Here is a 20,475-nt window from a genome sequence, read left to right on the forward strand (position 1 = left end):
CCCAAAGCTCAGTTAAATATTTCCTCAAAACACTCAATTTCCCCAGATTCTGATTTCTTAATTTAATATTCCTGTAAAAAGAAACTCCCAATGTAAGATTGAAAAAGCAATGAGTCGCATTTTTTTCCATTTATAACAACTCAAGTCAATCAAAACAAGCTTATACTACCAGTAATTTGCACAATACAAACCTGGCAGCCAACAAGCTAGAGAGAGCAGGGAAATAAATTCAAGCATGAAAAATGCAAGATTCATGCTGGAAGAAAATGCACTAACATTCGCATAATTCATGAGTTCATGTGGACAGACTATGTAGTTAAAATAAACATTTCTATTTACTTTAAAATCTTATGCTTCACCTGAAGGAGTAGAACTGTTTGTGGCCTGGAACTGACCTCATTTTTAGTTTCATCAGCTACCTGAATAAACATTTGAAAAACAATACTCAAGGGTAGAAACAAAACAGTTTTTCTGACTGGGTAATCGTAAAACAGGACTGCCCTTTGACAGAGGTAAAATGGGCAGCTAAAGGTCCAAATTGATAGGTGTTGCGCACACACACTCATTCCACACCAGAAGTACCCACCCACTATCTCTGAAGAAGAGTCATATGGATTGTTCCAGCATTTTCTGGTTTTACCCCACCCACTATATTGGATTGGGTTCCTCTATAGGTGGCCGGGGCACAGGTCTGAATCATTTGAAAACCTTATTATCATACTTAAGGAAAGGCCATACGCTTATAGGACCCTTTAGTGAAATTGGCTGTTCCAGGGCCTGGCGAGTCACATGATGAAATTGTTCAGAAACCTATGGCACTTACAGGCAGCAAGGAACCTTGAACAGTGGTGTTTATAGGGCTCGTCCACTAGAATCATAGAATGACCCAACACAGGAGGAGGCCATTCAGCTCATCATGCCTCTTTGCTCGAGCTATCTAGTTAGTCCCACTCACCTGCACTTTCATCCTAGCTCTGTAATTTTTTTCCTTCAAGCATTTGAATGTTGCTTCTGAATTTGCTTCTGCCATCCTTTCTGGCACAACCTTCCAGATGACAACAACTCGCTGAGTAAAATTGTTTCCTGTCACCCCCAATTCATTTGGCAGTCACCTTAAATCTGTGTCCTTTGGTTACTGACCGTTCTGCTACTGGAAACAGTTTCCCCTTATTCACTATATCAAAACCATTCCAATTTGGAAACCTGTATAATATCTCCTCTTGACCTTTTCTTCTCTAAGGAGGACGTCCAGGTTAGTTGCTGGGTTAAGAGCAGAATGTGCTGGAAATATTCAGTAGATCTGGCAGCATCTGTGGAAAGAGAAGCGGAGTTAATGTTTTGAGTCGAATCTGACTCTTCTTTGGAACTGCTGGGTTGTCCTTTTTGGCTACTGTTTAACTCCTGTATGTTTTTTCTTGCCTACTTGCTGCCTACTATCTATTTTCAGCTAAAAGGTTTTGCTGCTGTTGAACTGCTTTTGTCTATGTTTGCAACACTTTTACTGCAATCATAAGTGATCAGTTAGGGGTGCATTTGGGGCTGGAGGATGATGTGGAGCAACTAGAAAAAGAGGGAGGAGGAAGAGGGCACTGTGTAAGAGACCATAAACACTTCAGAGAGCTCTTCTGCTACCTTAGCTCTGCTGAGGAGCAACGTATCTGGTGCCTTCACTACACCAAGGATGCTCCGACTGAGCTAAATTGCCTGCTGCACAGCCACAACTGAAACACCGAGGCAACTGGGGCATGGAAAACACTGCTTGTGGCTATAAAGGTCACTGTGGCCTTTAATATTTCTTTGAAAATTGAAGGCCCAACTGTATCACCTACACGTGCAGAAAAACATTGCCGCTACTTTGTAAGTGTAAATTGATTTTGGGTGTCTGAGCTCAACTCTTTGCAAAATAAAACTACTGTCTTTTGGAAAATCCAGACCACCAAGGTGAAAGATTTTACCCAAAAGAAGCCTGAGAAGTAAAGGTAATGCATAACTACTTAGAGCTGCAGAATGAATGGAATATTGTTCAGAGTAACAGTGTTGGGGCTTTCCAGTTCATAAAAACCAGAGCCTTGTCCTTGTTAAAATATCAGTTGCACATCATCACCAAGAGGGAAGTGGATTCCATTGGTTTAATTTGTCTGTTTTTACTTATGGGAGTCGTGCCATTTGTAAAATCTCTTTTTAATAACAAATAACTAAGAAAATTTATTATTACTTGAATGTAACATTCTTTATTTTTAAAATGAAACAGAAAGCACCAATGGGATAATTGGAGAACCGATATGGAGGAGTTATGAAGCCCAACAGTACTCAAATGTTCAATTAACATAGTCAAAATGCAAAGGCTATTGAAATTAATTCAACCTCAATGATGCTATTATTGAAACACAAATGCTTAATGTCAACACAAATAGGCAAAATAAAATGGGATCTTCACTGCTACTAGAATACTATTCATTAGCTTTGGTTTGGAGACAACACATTGCTGCCAAATCCTTTTTATATTGCCTACATTACAACAGTTACTGGACTTCAAAAGTATCTCATTGTACATGAATGTGATAAAGGATTTCATAGGGTAGAATCTTTGGGTCGGCGAACGGGGGCGGGCCCCGCTTACCGACGTGTAAAATGATGCACGGTGATGTCGGGCGTGCGTCCCGACGTCACCGCACAACATTCAGATATTCAGTTTGGCAGGTGCGCACCAGAGTCAGCTGCATGCCCGCTGAACTGTCAAAGGCCTATTAAGGCCATTTAAATATCAATTAAAATATTTAACTGAGCTGCCCATCCAACCTTAAGGTTTGCGGGCAGGCAAAGAGCCCAGGTGGCTTTCGCATTTATCATGAAACCTCATCCACAGGCGGGATGAGGTTTCATGAAGGTTTTTAAAGTTTAATAAAACTTTTCAATAAAATTCATTGACATGTCCCAGCCTGTGACACTGTCACATGAGGGGACATGTCTTAAATTTTTTTTCTGTCTTTATTAAAATTTTTAAAGATCAAACTAATCTCCGAGGCAGCTCTGTGCCTCAGGGAGATTTCTGTGCTCTTTCGCGCACATGCACGAAAGAGCGCAGGCCCCGACTCAGTCTGCTCCCCCTGCCCGCACAGAGAGCGCTCAGCACTTCTGGGTGCATGTCGAGTTGGGCGGGCCTTAATTGGCTCACCCACGTAAAATGGCGGTGTGTAGCCAATCACGGGCGGCGATCAGCTGCACGCCCGCTCACACCTGCTCCGTCCAACCTCCCCCCAACGGGGAGAAAATTCTCCCCTTAGAACCAACCCTTATTGACCGTTGGAAACTGGTGTGTTAATTCAAATTCAATTCTACAATTATATCTTTCGATCTGGCAAGATCAGTTTCTCTTCAGGTAGCATTTTAAAATGGCAGTGGCAGCTGTCCCTCAATTTGACGATGATGTTTACTCAGGCCACAAGTTTCTGCCCATGGGCCTTCATGTGACTGAACGGGCCGATTTTCGACCCACAGATCTTTGGGCACATGGAGCAGGATGTCTTACAAGGTAGTGGGATCCACAGTGCATGATTTGCGTCCTATTCTTTCCTCCTCAAACTGTAGATCATGTATGTCTAGGGTGGCCAGTTTAGTCTTCATACAGAGACAACTGAGGTTAAGGAGTTTTCCATCTAGGCGGCATTTCATACTGACACCAGAGGGCAGTTGATCTTTGATGAAATTAATAGCCACTAGCAGGTAGATTGTAAATATGATGGGGGCTATCACACAGCCCTGCTTGACCCTGGTCTGGATTTTGAAGGCATCTGTTTTAGATCTCCCACTCAAGACCGTTGCACCATGAAGCAATTGCAGAATTGTCATGAAGTTGTTTGGACATCCAAATCTTTGGAGCACAGTCTACAGAGCCTCGCAATTTACTGAGTCAGATGCTTTGGTCAGATCGATGCATGCAATTTAAGTGTTCCTGGCGTCGTCTCGACGTTTTATTTGGATTTGTCTGGCAGTAAAGACCATGTTAGAGGTTCCACTGGAAGATCTAAAACCACACTGTCCCTCTGGGAGGACTTCCTCAGCCACAGGAAGTAGGTGATTCAGGAGAATGCGTGTCAGGATTTTTCCTGCTATGTTTCCACAACATGATTTAGCTCCTTTCTTGAAGATGATCATAATGCTGCATTCCTGAAGTTGGGGGTCGGGCAAGTTCTTTTTCTTCCCAAATCCATAGGATGAGTGCATGGAGTCTTGATGAGAGCAAAAACCCACCTGCTTTGAAGACCTCAGCTAAAGCACCTTCAGGGCCAGAGGCATTGTTGTTTTCATCATTTTGATATAGCTTGTTACAGTTCTCCCATCAATAGTAGTTCACTGGTGGATTCTACCACAGAATACCAGGGGATAGCCTGGAGAGTATCAGCTGCTACTGTGAATTCACAGTTGAGGAGTTGTTCAAAATCTTCTTTCTAGCTTTAATGGATTGTCCTGCATAGGAAGAGAAACACCATTCTGTGAGCAAAGGGAATTTTGTCCATTTGACTTTGATCAATAGATGGCCTTGGTGGCTTCAGTAAAGCTTACCATATCATGATGGCCAGCATATTGTTGGGTCTCTCGGGCTTTCCTTCCCACCACTTGTCCTTTATCTTTTGAACTGTTGGAATGTTGCCTTCTTGACTTGCAACCTTGGGTTGTTCTGTTCATTTTGTTCTAGTGTTTCAGCATCATTTTCATCAAACCAGTCCTGGTGACAACGATGCTCAAACCCAATGGTCTGGGCACAAGAGTCTAGTACAGGTGACTTTATTTGATCCCACTGTTCTGGAACTGAGTTGGATGTGTGAACATTTTCCAGATTAATCGCGAGCTGCACTTTGAATTCCCCTCTTCAGGCAAGCTGCTTTAAGGCTGAGACATTGATCTTCTCTTCCTTTTGGACTTTTGGTCTTGTGATGTCTTGCTGCTAGCAGAATGTTCATCACCAGTTGAACAAGTTGATGATCTGTCCAGCAGGCATCAGTCTCCTGCATGGACCGAGTGATACAGACATCACTGCAACGCGAACAATGACATAATTCAAGAGGTGCCAATGCTTTGATCTAGGATGCCTCCATGTGCTTTTGTATTTGTCCTTCTGGAGGAAGAGGGTGTTTGTTATAAGGAGACCATGCTAAACACACTATGTCAGCAAGAGGAAGTCATTTGCATTGGCTTATCCCGTCCGGTTTTCCCAATAGTTCCTCTCCGGACATCAGTGTCACTGCCAATCCTGGCGCTAAAGTCCCCAGAAGGATGATCTTCTTCCCCATGATCTTGCAACCATGGGTGACCCTACCAGGAACAAGGATTTCCTGATGGCATCACTCAAGGGATCGTCGGAGCACACAAGCCGCTAAGTCAAGGTGGCAACCCACAGAGGGAATTTAAAATGTATGTCAGACATCATGGCACTTTATATAACATCAGATCTTAATGGTAAAACAGTGACAGTGCATGTGATAATCAGGAGAAGCTCCAAGAATATAGTATAAAGATAAGTCTCAGCTTGCATATTTTCATGTAATTATTTAAAATTGACTTAGCTTTGTAAAGTGAGCACCTTTTCCCTCACTAACCAAGGTGAGTATTACTAAATACAGCATCTGGTTTCACCTTGGAAGAGATTTTATTGAAGTAGTGGTTGTTTGGCAGTTCCATTTTGAATATTGATTTGCTTCCAATTATAAAAGTTACTGATATATCTACATTAAAAAAGAAAACACTAGAAATACCTAGCGGGTCACGCAGCATCTGTGGAGAAGTGAAAGGTGACAGACCTGAAACATTAAGTCTGTTTTTCTCTCCACAGATGGATGCTGTTTGACCTGCTGAGTATTTCTAGCATTTTCTGTTCTTATTTCAGGTTTCCAGCATCTGCAGTATTTTGCTTTTTATGTATTAGCATGTTTGAACTGAGGGTCCAAAATGAGAATGGACTCCAATGAAACCTTTTAAGTTACATTAACACTGTAACTATAACTACAACAGAGCATTGTGTAATTAAACTCCTTGGAGGATGGAATTTCACTCAACTTCACATCAAGGCAGACCTTGAGTCTGGACATACACAGCAGCATCATTGTAAGTGCCAGTGGGAATGGGAACATTATCTATGTCAGAAAGATTTATCTGATTTTATTACATTAAATAGAAATGCAGTTTTTTTTTAAATAGTCTATGTCAATAGAAAGAGTCTGATGTTTTACTTATATGGGGTAGTTTGGATAAAGACAGCTGTGAATTTCAAATACACCTTGGGGTTTTCACATTATTACAGCAAATGTAAAAGAGCACAGTTTTCATGAAGTGTCCGGAAAATGCTGCATATTTACCACACAAGAGTGAAATGATTTGCAGAAAAATTGTACATACTGAGGTTAACACCATTCACTAAATTGTAATTCAGACAGCATTTTCCAGAGACCATACACCAGGAGTTAAATACAGAAAACCAGTACTTGTTGTCTAAGTTGCCCTACTCATCCAGGAGCGGCACAATACCAGTATCATGCCAAGACCCTCAGCAGTAAAACACGTGAAGAACAGTAGAATAGCTTGAAGATGCTGCATTGCATGATATATATCCAATAAACTCACCAGAAATTGTTAGGATTTGTCCATTCTAGAGCAGGTAAAATTTTAATGGTGTCTCAAGTCTTAATTATTGCCAAACAACCTCTCTAGCACTGAAAATTAACTTTCACAAGCCTGGTGTCTCATTCTTTCAGAACTTAATTATCATTGAAGATCTAAAAAAAAATGTTTAAATTCATTTTTATATATTTTTCCTTCTGTCTCTTTCATCTCTTATTCCAATTTTTCTTTTCCTCTAGTTTACTATCTGTACCTGATTCGATATTGAATTAAATATTCTAACTAACACTTCCTGATTCAGACCCTGTGCTGTCCATTAACAATTCTTCAATCTGATTGATTAAGGAGATACATGGGCCAGAATTTTTGGCTCGGTGAGTGGGGGTGGGGCCCGCTCTCCGAGGCGTAAAATGACACGGGATGACGTCAAGCATGCGTCCCAACGTCACCGTGCATCATCTAGATTTTCAGTTCGGCTGCGCACCCGCCGAACTGTCAAAGGCCTATTAAGGCCATTTAAAAACTAATTAAAGCAATAAACTGAGCTGCCCGTCCAACCTTAAGTTTGGTGGGCAGGTGAAGAGCCCAGGCGGCCTTCGCATTTTTCATGGAACCTCATCCATGGGCGGGGTGAGGTTTCATGAAGTGTTTATAAATTGAATTAAAATTTTTATAAAAATTCATTGACATGTCCCAGCTCATGTGATACTGTCACATAAGGGGGCATGTCTTTAAATTTTTTTTTTTCTTTATTTAGCTTTTTAAAACTTAAACTAATCTCCCTGAGGCACCTCTGTCCCTCAGGGAGATTTCTGCACTCTTTCGTGCACATGCGCGATAGAGCGCAGGCCCCGACTCAGGGAATCCCCCCCGCTGCCTGCACAGGGAGCGCACGGCGCTTCTGGGCGTGCGTCACACTAGGCAGGCCTTAATTGGCCCGCCCACGTAAAATGGCGGCGTGGACCCTATTGGGGGCGCTGATCGGGTTTGTGCCCGCCCCCGCACAACCCCATCCCCCGCCCCCCCCGCCCCACACACCGCCGACGGGGGGAAAATTCTCCCCACAGTTTCTTTCCCCATTCATACAAGTCCCAGATCCCCTGTAAAGGCCACCATGCTGTTTTTGTTCTCTTCTTCTTCTTCAGGTAGCATCCTCAATTATTCTAGGGTCACTTATGCTGTGATGTTACTACTGGGCACGGTGAGGAGACAGGCTCAACATCAACCTCACCAGAATGTGTGGTTAGCCACCTAGCCAACTAATTACAATAAATTCCAGTGCAGATTCCCATAGAAAGTTTGTCAGCAAGTGCAAGTGTAATGGACAGCTGGCACCATTCACCATTGAGAGAAAAATCCAGGCCAAAGTAAATAAGGCAAAAATAATATAATTCATTTTGAGCCCTTATTCCTGCCCAAATAAAATAAGATTTGTATAAGCCACATCTAAATACTCATAATCAGTTTTAACCTATGTTGATTTTATGACATGGATTTGGCTTCATAAACTAACTGGTAACTAACTTTATATCTGCAAGAATCTCCACAAACTTGAGCACATAATCTAGGCTGACACTGCAATGTAGCACTCAGGATGTGCTGCACTGTTGGAGGGACCATCTTTAGGATGAGATGTTAAACCAAGGCTTTGCCTGCTCATTCAGGTGGATGTAAATGACCCCATGGCATTATGGCATTATTTTGAAGAAGAGTGTGAGAGTTCTCCAGACCAGCATCACTAAAAAAAAGGATTATCTGATTATTAATACATTGCTGATTGAAGGACCTTGCTATGAGCAATTTGGCTTCCGCATTTCCTACATTAAAGTTGTGGCAACATTCAAAAACATTTCATTGGCTGTAAACTACATTCGGATATCCAGATGTCATGAAAGTTGCTACATAAATGCAGCTTTGTTTTTAGGGGTTTGTGATCTCCTGCCTACCATCTGAAAACTGAGATTCCAAGCATGTATGCACACTAGGAGCTTGTTATTTTAATAGGGTACTTTCATAACCTCCTTGAATACAGGGGTGCCCTTGCCTCAGGATAGAAAAAACAGGGGAAGAAAAAAACGTTAATGCCATCAAGCCGTTCTCCATCACCTATGTGACAAGCAGAACATGCCTGTTTTAGTCAAATTTTATGCAACAGGTGTGGTTGGATTCCTCAGGTGTTTGGGTCATGGCTTTGACTTAGTCCATATTAATAACTCTGCTCACAAACCATGAAATAGCACCCATTGATATAAAAGCAATCTGCTGTCTGGAGCCTAGCAACAGTTTATCAGTAGTTCCTGAACATTTAGACCTATTGATGCAACTTAGCAACAGCACATGTTTATTAGACCTGCAATAAAGGTCGTGTTTCCTGAACCTTGACCAAGTGCAATTTATTTACCAAAAGGTTATAATTTATAAATTATAACTGGATTTAGTGTGGTATTTAATACATATCAGAATAAAAATAGAAAATTATGGAACTACACACGAGGTCCATCAGCATCTGAAAACAATGAAAGTTAACATTTCAGGTGCAGATTCTTCATCAGAACTGAGAACTGGAAGAGAAGTAACCCTATTAATAGGATACAGTGAGGGATTTGTTATATAAAGGCTCATTTATTTTTCAATTCCCAATTTTGATGAAGATTTTGCACCACGTCATTTACCTGCCATTTCTCATTTCAGGCACTGAAAGGCCTGTGTATTTTAAGTATTTTTTGTTTTAATTTCAGATTTCTAGCATATTTTTATTGGTGTTAATAAACATTCATAAACATGGCTAATCAAATTGCACCAATGTATTTCCAAGTGGGATTACATTTTCTTATAAATGAAAACCAAGTGGCACCCAGGCACAACATTGTAAATAATTTTATTAATACATTATTTAGTTACAGGTTCCTGATTTGAATGGTTCAATAAAAACATGCTTTTAATCTTAACGTCCCAAGTAAGGACACTTACTCCCTGATGCTCTAAGTACATTGTTCCAAAAACACCCTGGAAACTCATTCAAACAGCCTTATTTCACTCAATTCCTATTCAAATGATGCAATATGCTGCCAATGAATTGTACTTTAACAGACTGATACAGCAAAATAATGACACTGTTGCATTAAAAATAGTATCCTGCCTTATATTGCCCAATGTAACTGACAATTTTAAGTTTATTAGTTGAAAATATATATTCTGTAATAACTTTCTAGTAAGTAAATGATTAATATCAACTGTATATTCATCTGTAAATCAATTGTTCAAACGAAGCTGGAAATTTACCATCAATTATTACTTCAGATAATCCATAGAAGTTTTCAATTTGGGGGGGAAAGAAAGTAAAGTTAAGGAAATAAAAACTTAAAGTGGTGGAAATACTCAGCAGGTCTGACAGAATCTATGGAGAGAGAAACAAGAGTCCAATATGACTCTTCTTCAGAAGGAAGGCAGAACTTTGATGGGTTTTATGCCATTGAAGAGGGGGGAGGGAGGAAGAACAAAAGGGAAGGTCTAGGATAGGGTAGAGGGTGAGAGAGATTCAATGACAAATATGTCATGGAATAAAAGGCAAAGGGACTTGAAATGGGTGTAGTAAAGAGACAAAGCATGTCCAGAGTGAGTACTAATGGCAGAATAATGAACAGCTCTGTTCAAAAGCAAAAACGTGAAAAACAAGATTCAGACTGACATATGGCAAAAACAACAAAATCAAAATGGGGCACAGAACTAATGATCTGAAATTGTTGAAATCAATGTTGAGTCTAGAAGGCTGTAACGTGCCTAATTGGAAGATGAGGTGCTGTGTCTTGAGCTTCAATGGAACATTGCAGCAGGCCAAGGACAGGAGTGAGAACATGTGAGCAAGGTGGTGAATTAAAATGGCAAGCAACCAGAAGCTCAGGGTCATGCTTGTGAACTGAGCAGAGATCTTCTGCAAAGCAGTTACCCAGTCTGCGTTTGATCTCCCCAATGTAGAGGAGATCACACTGAGCATAAAATACAGTATACTATGTTGAAAGAAGTACAAGTAAATTGCTACTTCACCTGGAAGGAGTGTTTGGGGCTTTGCATGGTGAAGAGAGAGGAAGTAAAAGGGCAGGTGTTACACCTCCTGCGAATGCATGGGAAGGTGCCATGGAAGAGGACGAGGTGTTGGGCATGATTGAGGAGTGGACCAGGGTGTCACGGAGGAATGGTCCCTTTAGTCTCTTTGGAATGCTGACAGGAAGGGCACAGGAAGATCTGTTTGGTGGTGGCATTATGCTGGAAGTGCCGGAAATGGCAGAGGATGAACCTTTGAATGTGGAGGTGGGTGGGGTGAAAAGTGAGGACAAGGGCAACCCTATCGTGGTTCTGGGAGGGGGGGAGGTGAAGGCGTGACAGTAGAAGTGTGAGAAATAGGTCGGCCAGGGTTGAAGACCCTGTCAGCCACAGTGTGGGGGGGCGTGGGGGTTTGGTCAGCAAGGGGAATCCTTGGTTGAGGAACTAGGAAGACATATCAGAAGCGCTGTTTTTTAATTCATTCATGGGATTTGGGCCTTGTTGGCTAGGCCAGCATTTATTGCCCATGCCAAGTTGCCCTTGAGAAGTTGGTGGTGAGCTGCCTTCTTGAACTGCTGCAGTCCATGTGATGTAGGTACACCCATGGTGCTGTTAGGGAGGGAGTTCCAGGATTTTGACTCAGCCACAGTGAAGGTGGTGAGGGGAACTTCCAGGTGGTGGTGTTCCCATGTGTTTGATGCCCTTGTCCTTCTAGATGGTAGCGATCTTGGATTTGGAAGGTGCTGTCTCAGAAGGCTTGGTGAGTTCCTGCAGTGCATCTTCTAGATGGTACACACTACTGCCACTGTGCATCATGGTGGAGGGAGTGAATGTTTGTGGATGTAATGCAATCAAGTGGGCTGCTTTTCCTGGATGATGTCAAGTTTATTGGGTGTTGCAGGAGCTGCACTTATCCAGGCAAGTGGGGAGTATTCCATCACACTCCGGACATGTATCTTGTAGATGGTGGACAGGCTTTGGGGAGTCACGAGGTGAGTTCTGCAGAATTCCCAACCCCTGACCTGCTCTTGTAGCCACAGCTTTTGTATGGCTAGTCCAGTTAAGTTTCTGGTCATTGCTAAGGTCCAGGATGTTGATAGTGAGGGATTCGGCGATGGTAAAGCCATTGAATATCATGGGGTGATAGTTAGTTTCTCTCTTGTTGGAGATGGTCATTGCCTGGCACTTGTGTGGCATGAATGTTATTTGCCACTTGTCAGGCTATGCCTGGATATTGTCCAGGGTCATGCTGCATTTAAGCATGGACTGCTTGAGTATCTGAGGAGTCGTGAGTGGTGCTGAACATTGTGCAATCATCAGCGAGCATCCCACTTCTGACCTTACGATGGAAGGTCATTGGTGAAGCAACTAAAGATGGTTGGGCTTAGGACACTACCCTGAGGAACTCCTGCAGTGAAGTCCTGGAACTGAGATGATTGACCTCCAACAACCGCAACCATCTTCCTTTGTGCTAGGTATGATTCCAACCAGTGGAGAGTTTTCCCCCTGATTCCCATTGACTCCAGTTTTGCTAAGGCTCCTTGATGCCACACTCGGTCAAATGTGGCCTTGGTGTCAAGGGCAGTCACTCTCACCTTACCTGTGGAGTTCAGCTCTTTTGTCCATGTTTGAACCAAGGCTCTAATAAGGTTAAGAGCTGAGTGACCCTGGCAGAACACAAATTGAGTTTCAGTGAGCAGGTTATTGCTAAGCAAGTGCCACTTGGCAGCACTATTGATGATGAAGAGGACAGCTCTCAGATCATCCTGATGGGGGATGGAGACATAGAAAGATTGGACATTAATAGTGAAGAGGAGGTGGTTAAGGCCAGGAAACTGGAAATGGTTGAAATGCTGTCGAGCGTCAGAAGATTCACGAACGTCGAAGGGAAGTGACTGGACAGGGGGAGAAATAAACAGGAAGAAATGAGTTCAGTGGGACAGGAATGGGCTGAAATGATGGTTCTGTTAGGACAGTCCTGTTTATGGATTTTGGGTAAGAGGTAGAAGCAGGCTGTTTGGAGTTGGGGTATTATGAAGTGGGAAGCTGTGGAGGGAAGATCTCCAGAGCAGATGAATCCAGATCTCCAGAGCTAGAAACAATGGCCTGATGTTCAGCAGTAGGTTCATGGTCTAGTGGGAGGCAGGAAGAAGCATCTGAAAGTTGGCACTCAGCCTCTGCAAGATAGAGGATGATACACCAGGCAACAACAGCACCACCCTTGTCAGCAGGTTTGATAACAATGTCGGGGTTAGACCTGAGAGAATGGAGTGCAGCAAATTCAGAGGGCGATATGTTAGAGTGAGTGAGGGCAGCAGTATAAAAAGACTACATTCCCTAGCACTAGCAGCAGCTCTGAAAGGAGAGAGGAACCCTGTCTAATGCCATTGCAGATGGGAATAAGCAGGCAAGCTGAGTAGAAGGCAATAGAAGAGTCATGTGAATCATAATGCAAAGGGAGAAAGGGATGCTGATTGATTGGAAAAATGGATGTCAGTGAACTGTAAAGAGTAAGGGGAAAACAGATGAGAATAAAGGACAGAGAAATGGATGACAGTGATAGGAATTGAGCAATGAATGGTAAGAAAGGATATTGGGAGCAGTGTTTTGAGAGGAATAGGAAAGAAGTTGGACGTGGCACTTTTGGGGAGGGGGGTGTAGAGAAAGGAGAGTTGCAATATTAAGATAGAATTTGGAGGGAGTTGTGTCAGTTTTAGAAAAATGATTGGTTGGATTGTTGAGAATTCATTTGCCACACTTTATTGAAGGCAAGTGCAGCGTTTGCTAGTTTTCTCAATTGTAATGATTACTGGAGACTAATGGAATAAACTTCTGCAGGGGTTCTGCTTCCATACCTTCCATGGAATAGCTGCAGAAACACAGTTTACTCCATTTTTCTAGGGTTTATGTAGTTGATTCACCAAAGTAATGGTGTAGAAATTGTAGAAGTTCACCCTTAAGCGATGTCACTAAAATAGTTCCAAATGACAGGAAAGCTTGTTTTCCTGAGGCCTTTCCTGGTTCTATGACATACCTTCTAATATTCCACCTCCCGGTAGTCTAGTGATGGTTGTCTTTCTTTAGGTATTGTGCAAGTAACATTTATGTTTTCAATTTGGAGGTCAAAATTAATCCAAATTGCCATCGCTAATGGATGCCTATGGTCTCTCCTTGGGGGAAGGGACATATTTGGAATCTGCAGAAATCCTAGGAAATGCATAGACCACAGCATTCTAACTCTGCATCACAATAACGCATCAGGAAATCTGGCTTGCCAAATTTCACATTATTTAAGTCGGCTTGTTTAATTTGGTTTGAAAAATAACCTGTTATGTGAGTCCCCTTCTTTGAAATAATCTCAGATCTTTGTGGAGAAAGAAGTTTACATCCCTTCTTTACGTTTGCAGTATTAACAGTCAATTTTGCATCGGGAATTTTGGGAATGCCTCAGTGTACAAGTAACAATATCATTTGTAAGTTAAATAGTGTTTGGAGCTAAGGATGCAACGCACATGCTGACTATCATTTCATCTGGTTTGAATTTGCACCATGTGCTGTACAATTTGTTTGTGTATAAAGATATGTCTTAAAAGTTTTTAAATAATCCACTAGAATATTGGGTGCCTTGCGAGCCTACTTTGCTAATCTTAGAGAGTCACAATAGCTATGCAGTACTGCAGTGCTTCCCAAACTTTCCTGGTATAACCCCATTTTAATGCCTCATGTGACCCCAGAGTGAAAATTTGGGGGGTACGAGAGTTGTCGAATAGGGTGAGGTGGGGGTAGGGCGGGTGGGGAACAGAAGTTTAGCATGATGAAAATACAGGGGTTTCAAAAATAAACACGAAAACCTATTCACGGGCATATTTTGCAGCAGCAATTGGGCCTCAGAAGGCAACCTAATAGGCCACGCGCACCAACAGAGAAAACACAAGTATTTAAAGGGACCTTGCAGCTGTCAGAAATCAGTCTGAGCTGCATGGCAACTTTTGTTGCCTCTGAGCTCGTGACTCCAAAATTTCATCCCGTGACCCCACTGGGGGTTGTGACCCACAGTTTGGGAAGCCCTACTCTACTGTTAGCAATTAGTGCTCTGGAGAGCAAAAATCTACAAATGCACCTAAGCTAAGGTTTCCAACCTGTCAGGGTTCTTCCTGGAGTCTCCAAGAATAAAAGATTCATTTCCAAGACACTGCTGGAAGAACTCTTTTGTTTACTAGTTAGAAAATTATTAAACATGGAGGAAAAGGACTGTTTAACTGACAGTCGATAATCTTCCAATTGGGTAGTGAAGAGTCTATTCATTTTCCGATGGATGTGGGAAGGCAGTGCACCATGAGTATGGACGTGTAGGCAGGCCAGCAGCATGAGTGTGGGGACTGGGCTGCTGGAGGCAGGAGATCATGTGGTGACATCTCCAGTAATAAGGCCAAACAGAGGAAGCAGCCTTAACCCAAACAGGCCTGTTAAGCATTCCATCGTCACTGAGCTTAGTGAGAACCATATTAATAGTTAGCAGGATGGTTCAGCCATCTGAGCATTACACTCTACAGATACTTGGTAGTGACTATCAACTGCAGTTTAACTTTAGCATAGTTAGGACCTACCAATGAATGTCCTTGGGGAAACCACGCTCAGACCTATACAGGAGCTACCTCTAATAAGTAGAAATAATCTCACTGAAAGCAACAACACCCTGAAATTTATTGTAGACATTTTATTCATAAATAGTAAATGCCTGTTCTGCTTTATGAGAAAATAATATAGAATTTTTGGCTCTTTCTGGCCACTTTGAGATGTTCTGCTTAGGCGGTAGCACAATCATTTGATTATGGAACATTGTGTGAGCCATAAATGAGATGCTGTCAAATTATTTCCCATTCTTTGAACCATTATTAAGGACCATTAAACCTTTGTGGCCTGTCAAGTGAACCATAGATTAATGCAATCCACAGCTGACAGCACAGAGCAACTATTTTCCAGTAGATACTGAATGGAATTAATAATTTAACAGTAAAGAGCTTATTCATCTTTTCTGTAAAAAATAATACATTAACTTTTACTGCATTAAAGTGCAACTAGAAAAGGATGGATTTCATTTTTCTTTCACCCTATCCAAAATCTTTGAACGTGAAATACAATAGGAGGTAATCTCCTGAGATAGATTGATAACTGACTAAACCAGAGAAAGCAAATAGTGAGGGTAAATGGTGTGTAGAAATGGTAAGGGTCAAAAATGGTATACCACAGGCATTAGTACTGGAGCAATTGCTGCTATAGTATATCTAAATTATTTGAAACTGGGATACAAACAAGGAGATCCAAGCTCCTCAGTACCCCAAATGCTTTATGATTCCAGGAATGGGCAATGATATTGGGCTGAAATTCATGAGAAGGGTGGGGGTGCATATTGCTCAAATGCCCCCACCCCCACTGTTACACGAATCAGCCAGCCAACAGAACAAAGAAAAAGCCCGCCCAAGTGTGACTTCCACCCCTCAGTGGGAGGAAGTCCTGCCCTCGAGAGCTCTCGCAGTCCCAGCAGTGCTAAAACAGCGGCAGTGGTAGGTGCTGCTGGGACTGCAAGCAGTCCCCGGCAAGAAGAGACAATGGACGCTGGAGCCAGCTAACTCAGGCCGTTTTGGGCAAGGAGGCATCGGGCAATGTAGGGAGGGTGGGTTTTGGCGCGAGGCAATGAGGAACAAAGGGGGGGTTGGGAATATCATCTTGGCTGGGCCTGCCCCTGATGCGCAAAGGGCACCCCCAAAATTCCTTCCTTACTACCTTTACAGAAGTGTTTTTCCAAAAGAGGTTCCTTACTCCCGTCATCTGTCCATGTCAACTGTTTTATGGTGTGGACAGCATGAAATAGAGGTCAATTGGTTTGGTAACAAGTTCAATTGCCTGTTAATTATTTATTTAAAAACGGTGGGCGGGCTGCCAATTTTGGCACCCACCCACCCACCATATTATGAGGGACGGGTCATGGGTGGACGGGAATGCAGTGGGCTTGCCACCCCTCATATCTACCATGCCCGTGGGGGATCTGTAAAATCCAGTGCATTGAGCCAGTATGGAGAGGCCTCATCAGGATAAAACAAGTGAACTGTGGGTGCCAATCAGACAGGGGAATGTCAAAAGAACATATTAAGTGAGTTTGCCACTTCTATCACCAACAGTTATTTCTGGACTTTGATACCTTAACTGAATATTTATATTTTGAACATATACTGCCTTTTATGTGTCAACCATATCAATGACATCCTATCCAATAATTTTAAAATAAACATGAGGAAAGCAGACTCAAACATCTGTGACAGGAAGAGCTTAGAATAATCCATAGAAATCACTGACAGCCAATATCAAATCCTTTTTACATGTTCAGGTATACTGTATTATAGAAAAGAAAGGAAAAAAATGAAAAGTGTCATATTCTGAACTCTCTAATGGATAAAATGTTCTCTTCTTTTACAGACCTTGGCAATTATATCTATTCTTTTCATAGTATTATCAACAATTGCCTTGTCCCTCAACACACTTCCTGAACTACAAGACAAAGATGAATTTGGACAGTTCACGGACAACCCACAGCTGGCTCATGTCGAAGCCGTGTGCATTGCATGGTTTACCATGGAATACCTGTTGCGTTTCTTGTCATCACCAAACAAATGGAAGTTCTTTAAAGGTCCGCTGAATGTCATTGATTTATTAGCCATTTTGCCATATTATGTCACTATTTTTCTCACAGAATCCAACAAAAGTGTGCTTCAGTTCCAGAACGTCAGACGAGTGGTTCAGATTTTCCGGATAATGAGGATATTACGAATTCTCAAATTAGCTAGACATTCTACAGGCTTGCAGTCTCTGGGATTCACACTTAGACGAAGTTATAATGAACTTGGACTGTTGATTTTGTTCCTGGCCATGGGCATAATGATATTTTCAAGTTTGGTGTTTTTTGCAGAAAAGGATGAAGATGACACTAAGTTCAAGAGTATTCCTGCTTCTTTCTGGTGGGCCACTATCACTATGACAACTGTTGGGTATGGTGACATCTATCCTAAAACCTTGTTGGGCAAGATAGTTGGTGGACTGTGTTGTATTGCAGGTGTGTTGGTGATTGCACTTCCCATACCAATTATTGTGAATAATTTCTCAGAGTTCTACAAGGAACAGAAGAGACAGGAGAAAGCAATAAAACGAAGAGAAGCACTTGAAAGAGCTAAGAGAAATGGAAGCATTGTTTCAATGAACATGAAAGACGCTTTTGCTCGCAGCATAGAACTTATGGATATTGTTGTTGAGAAAAATGGAGAAAACATGAGCAAAAGTGAAAAACTGCAGGATGCTAATCTATCACCCAAGTGGAAATGGGGAAAGCGGACTGTATCCGAGACCAGCTCTAACAAATCTCCTGAAACTAAATACAAAGGACAAAGCTCTCCAGGAAACGCATGCACCCCAATTGTTAGCCCACAACACTTAAATGTACAGAAATTGGAAGACATGTACAGTAAAATGGCAAAGACACAATCTCAGCCCAATATGAACATAAGTCAAATGGGTCAAACATACAGAGTTAGAACGCAAAATCAAATAGAGATGGAGAAAATGTCTGGTCCTTCGGATCCATTATTAAGCACACCAGATGGGATAGTGGATATGAGAAGTCTATCTAGCATAGACAGTTTCATTAGCTGTGCTACAGAGTTTGCTGATGCTGGGAAGTTTACTCACAGCCCTACAGTAATACTGCCCAATAAAGTGTATGGGAACCCGGGACTTGAAAAAATTCAGGATCAAGAATCACCAATCTTTCCAGCTGATAATGCACCAAGCATGCAAACTGCTACAGCACTAGATGGCACTTACCATAAGAACCTTTTGGACATCAATACTAATAACTCTTATAACTCTGCGGTAGATAAACACAGCAGCATGTTTGTAGAAAGCGCTAAAGGCTCAACTAGACAAGGCAACCCCATAAAATCTAGATCTCTCAAAGTAAACTTTATGGAAAGTGATATCAATACTGTTCAAAACACAAACATAACATCTCTGTCAGCAATTGTGGACCCCATTGTGGGTGGCTCTCAAAGCATCACCAGTCCCATGGATGGTCCATTACATACAGGGAAACATCTGCCTGGTGTAGAAGTTTCAACAGCTTGTTCTTCAACTGGAATGAAACCTCCAGAAAACATTATGCCAGTGGCTTTTACTTTCCATGATGATGGGGTAAAGAAGTACATTGATGCAGATAGTGATGAAGAAGATCAGTCTCTGGATGGAATGAACGCCTCTGGACCAACAAGTCTCACCTACCACATCATCAGCAGTGACTGTCCAAGTAAGAGGGATGGTGTCTCCCGAAAGGATGGAAATTATTTAGAAGAATCTGGTGTGGTTTCGACAGCGAAGCACTTTGGACAAAACTGCATGTACAGTATGGAAAGTGTAACTGATAGAGTTAAGAAAAGTGGTAACCAAGAAGGAAACAAGTTGGACAACCACATCTCACCAGAGATTCACGTGACATATGGTGAAAGTGGCTGTTCCACTGTATACGATGACAACATCTGAACTTTCGGGTCTGCCAGGCTGTTGTCTGAGCTGGAATTGTGAAATGAAATTGCATATCCTCAAAAAAACAGAGCTTTGTATTTTTTGCATGGCATGGAAAACTATTTCAAGCAAGCCAGTGTTACCTTTAAAGTCTAAAGGAGGGTTTAATGGAAGGGAACCTGAGAACATTAACAAAATGTAAAGGTCCTGTCCATGGAACATTAGCACTGAAGAACAGAAAAAATATACCTGCAAACTTCTGCTAACTCATACCATCAGAATTTTGTCACACTATTCTTTTTCGTTCCTGAGTCCCTTCTGTCTATCCAGTGACTATGGAAGAATACAAAGTCTGATCACACATTTTAAATATAGAGATCATGATGGTCGCTCAGAGACAAGCAGAAAGTATTTGTTTGCAAATAAAAGGACAGAAAGACAGAATGTTTCAGAACATTCTGGATCATAGAGATATCCTTTGAAGGGCACTGCCTGGATTTCATTTACAGATTCTGGTTGCATAACTGAACCACATTGGATACCATTATTGTATCATGTTATTTGTCTAATGGATACAAATAATCTTTGAAGCAGAGAAGAATAACACTTCCACGAAAGATGTGCTTATTTTAGTTCAGATTAGGGTCTTTTGGTTGTAGAACTGCAGTATTTGCTCAATTTCCTTAATTAAACCTTTGAGGAATGCATCAACATTTCTGCACCAGAATTAATAATGTTACACGATTTTTTAAATTGTACTTTATTCCAAAAATAGTGCAAATTAAGAAATATTCTTCGCTTCCGTGTATTTCCTTAATCATGGTTTCTAGCTAACACTTAGCTTTAAAAACTGGCAAAAGTTAACATTGTAGATGTCATGTGAAGAAAAAAATGTATTTTTGAAGCTGATGAGTTCTTTCAAAATTCAAAGATCACAACCTGGGCCCTAAATTATTGGTCAGGAAAATAAAATGTTGGGGGGAGGGGGGGGTCGGTGGGTGAGTTGCACCAGTTAAATGACAGATATGAAACTGCCTATATCATAGTAAAGCTTCACTATCAATTTGATCTATATATATATATATATAATGCAGTGGTTGGAATTGTCTTCATTCAACAAAATAGATGAATGTATCTATCAAATGAAGAAGATTTCTGCTATGAAAATTCTAACTGTATCAAAACAAATCAACTTTACAATTTCTGTTAATGTTATTATTGTTGCTAAATTATTTTCTAGAAAGGAAATATATG

The 20,475-nt window shown here is 41.6% G+C and overlaps 1 protein-coding gene across 1 annotated transcript in view; it reads left to right on the forward strand.

Moving 5' to 3' along the window:
• kcnb1 (potassium voltage-gated channel, Shab-related subfamily, member 1) overlaps positions 1 to 20,149 on the forward strand; it is a 336,451-nt gene extending 316,302 nt beyond the window's left edge. The window contains exon 3 of the mRNA XM_078555237.1: positions 17,131 to 20,149. Coding sequence (XP_078411363.1) covers positions 17,131 to 19,239 — 2,109 coding nt within the window. The 3' untranslated portion in view covers positions 19,240 to 20,149. The remainder of the gene's footprint in view (positions 1 to 17,130) is intronic.
• The last annotated feature ends 326 nt before the right edge of the window (positions 20,150 to 20,475 follow it).

The sequence above is a fragment of the Cetorhinus maximus genome, chromosome 13, assembly GCF_964194155.1.
Source record: "Cetorhinus maximus chromosome 13, sCetMax3.hap1.1, whole genome shotgun sequence".
Lineage (NCBI taxonomy): Eukaryota > Metazoa > Chordata > Chondrichthyes > Lamniformes > Cetorhinidae > Cetorhinus > Cetorhinus maximus.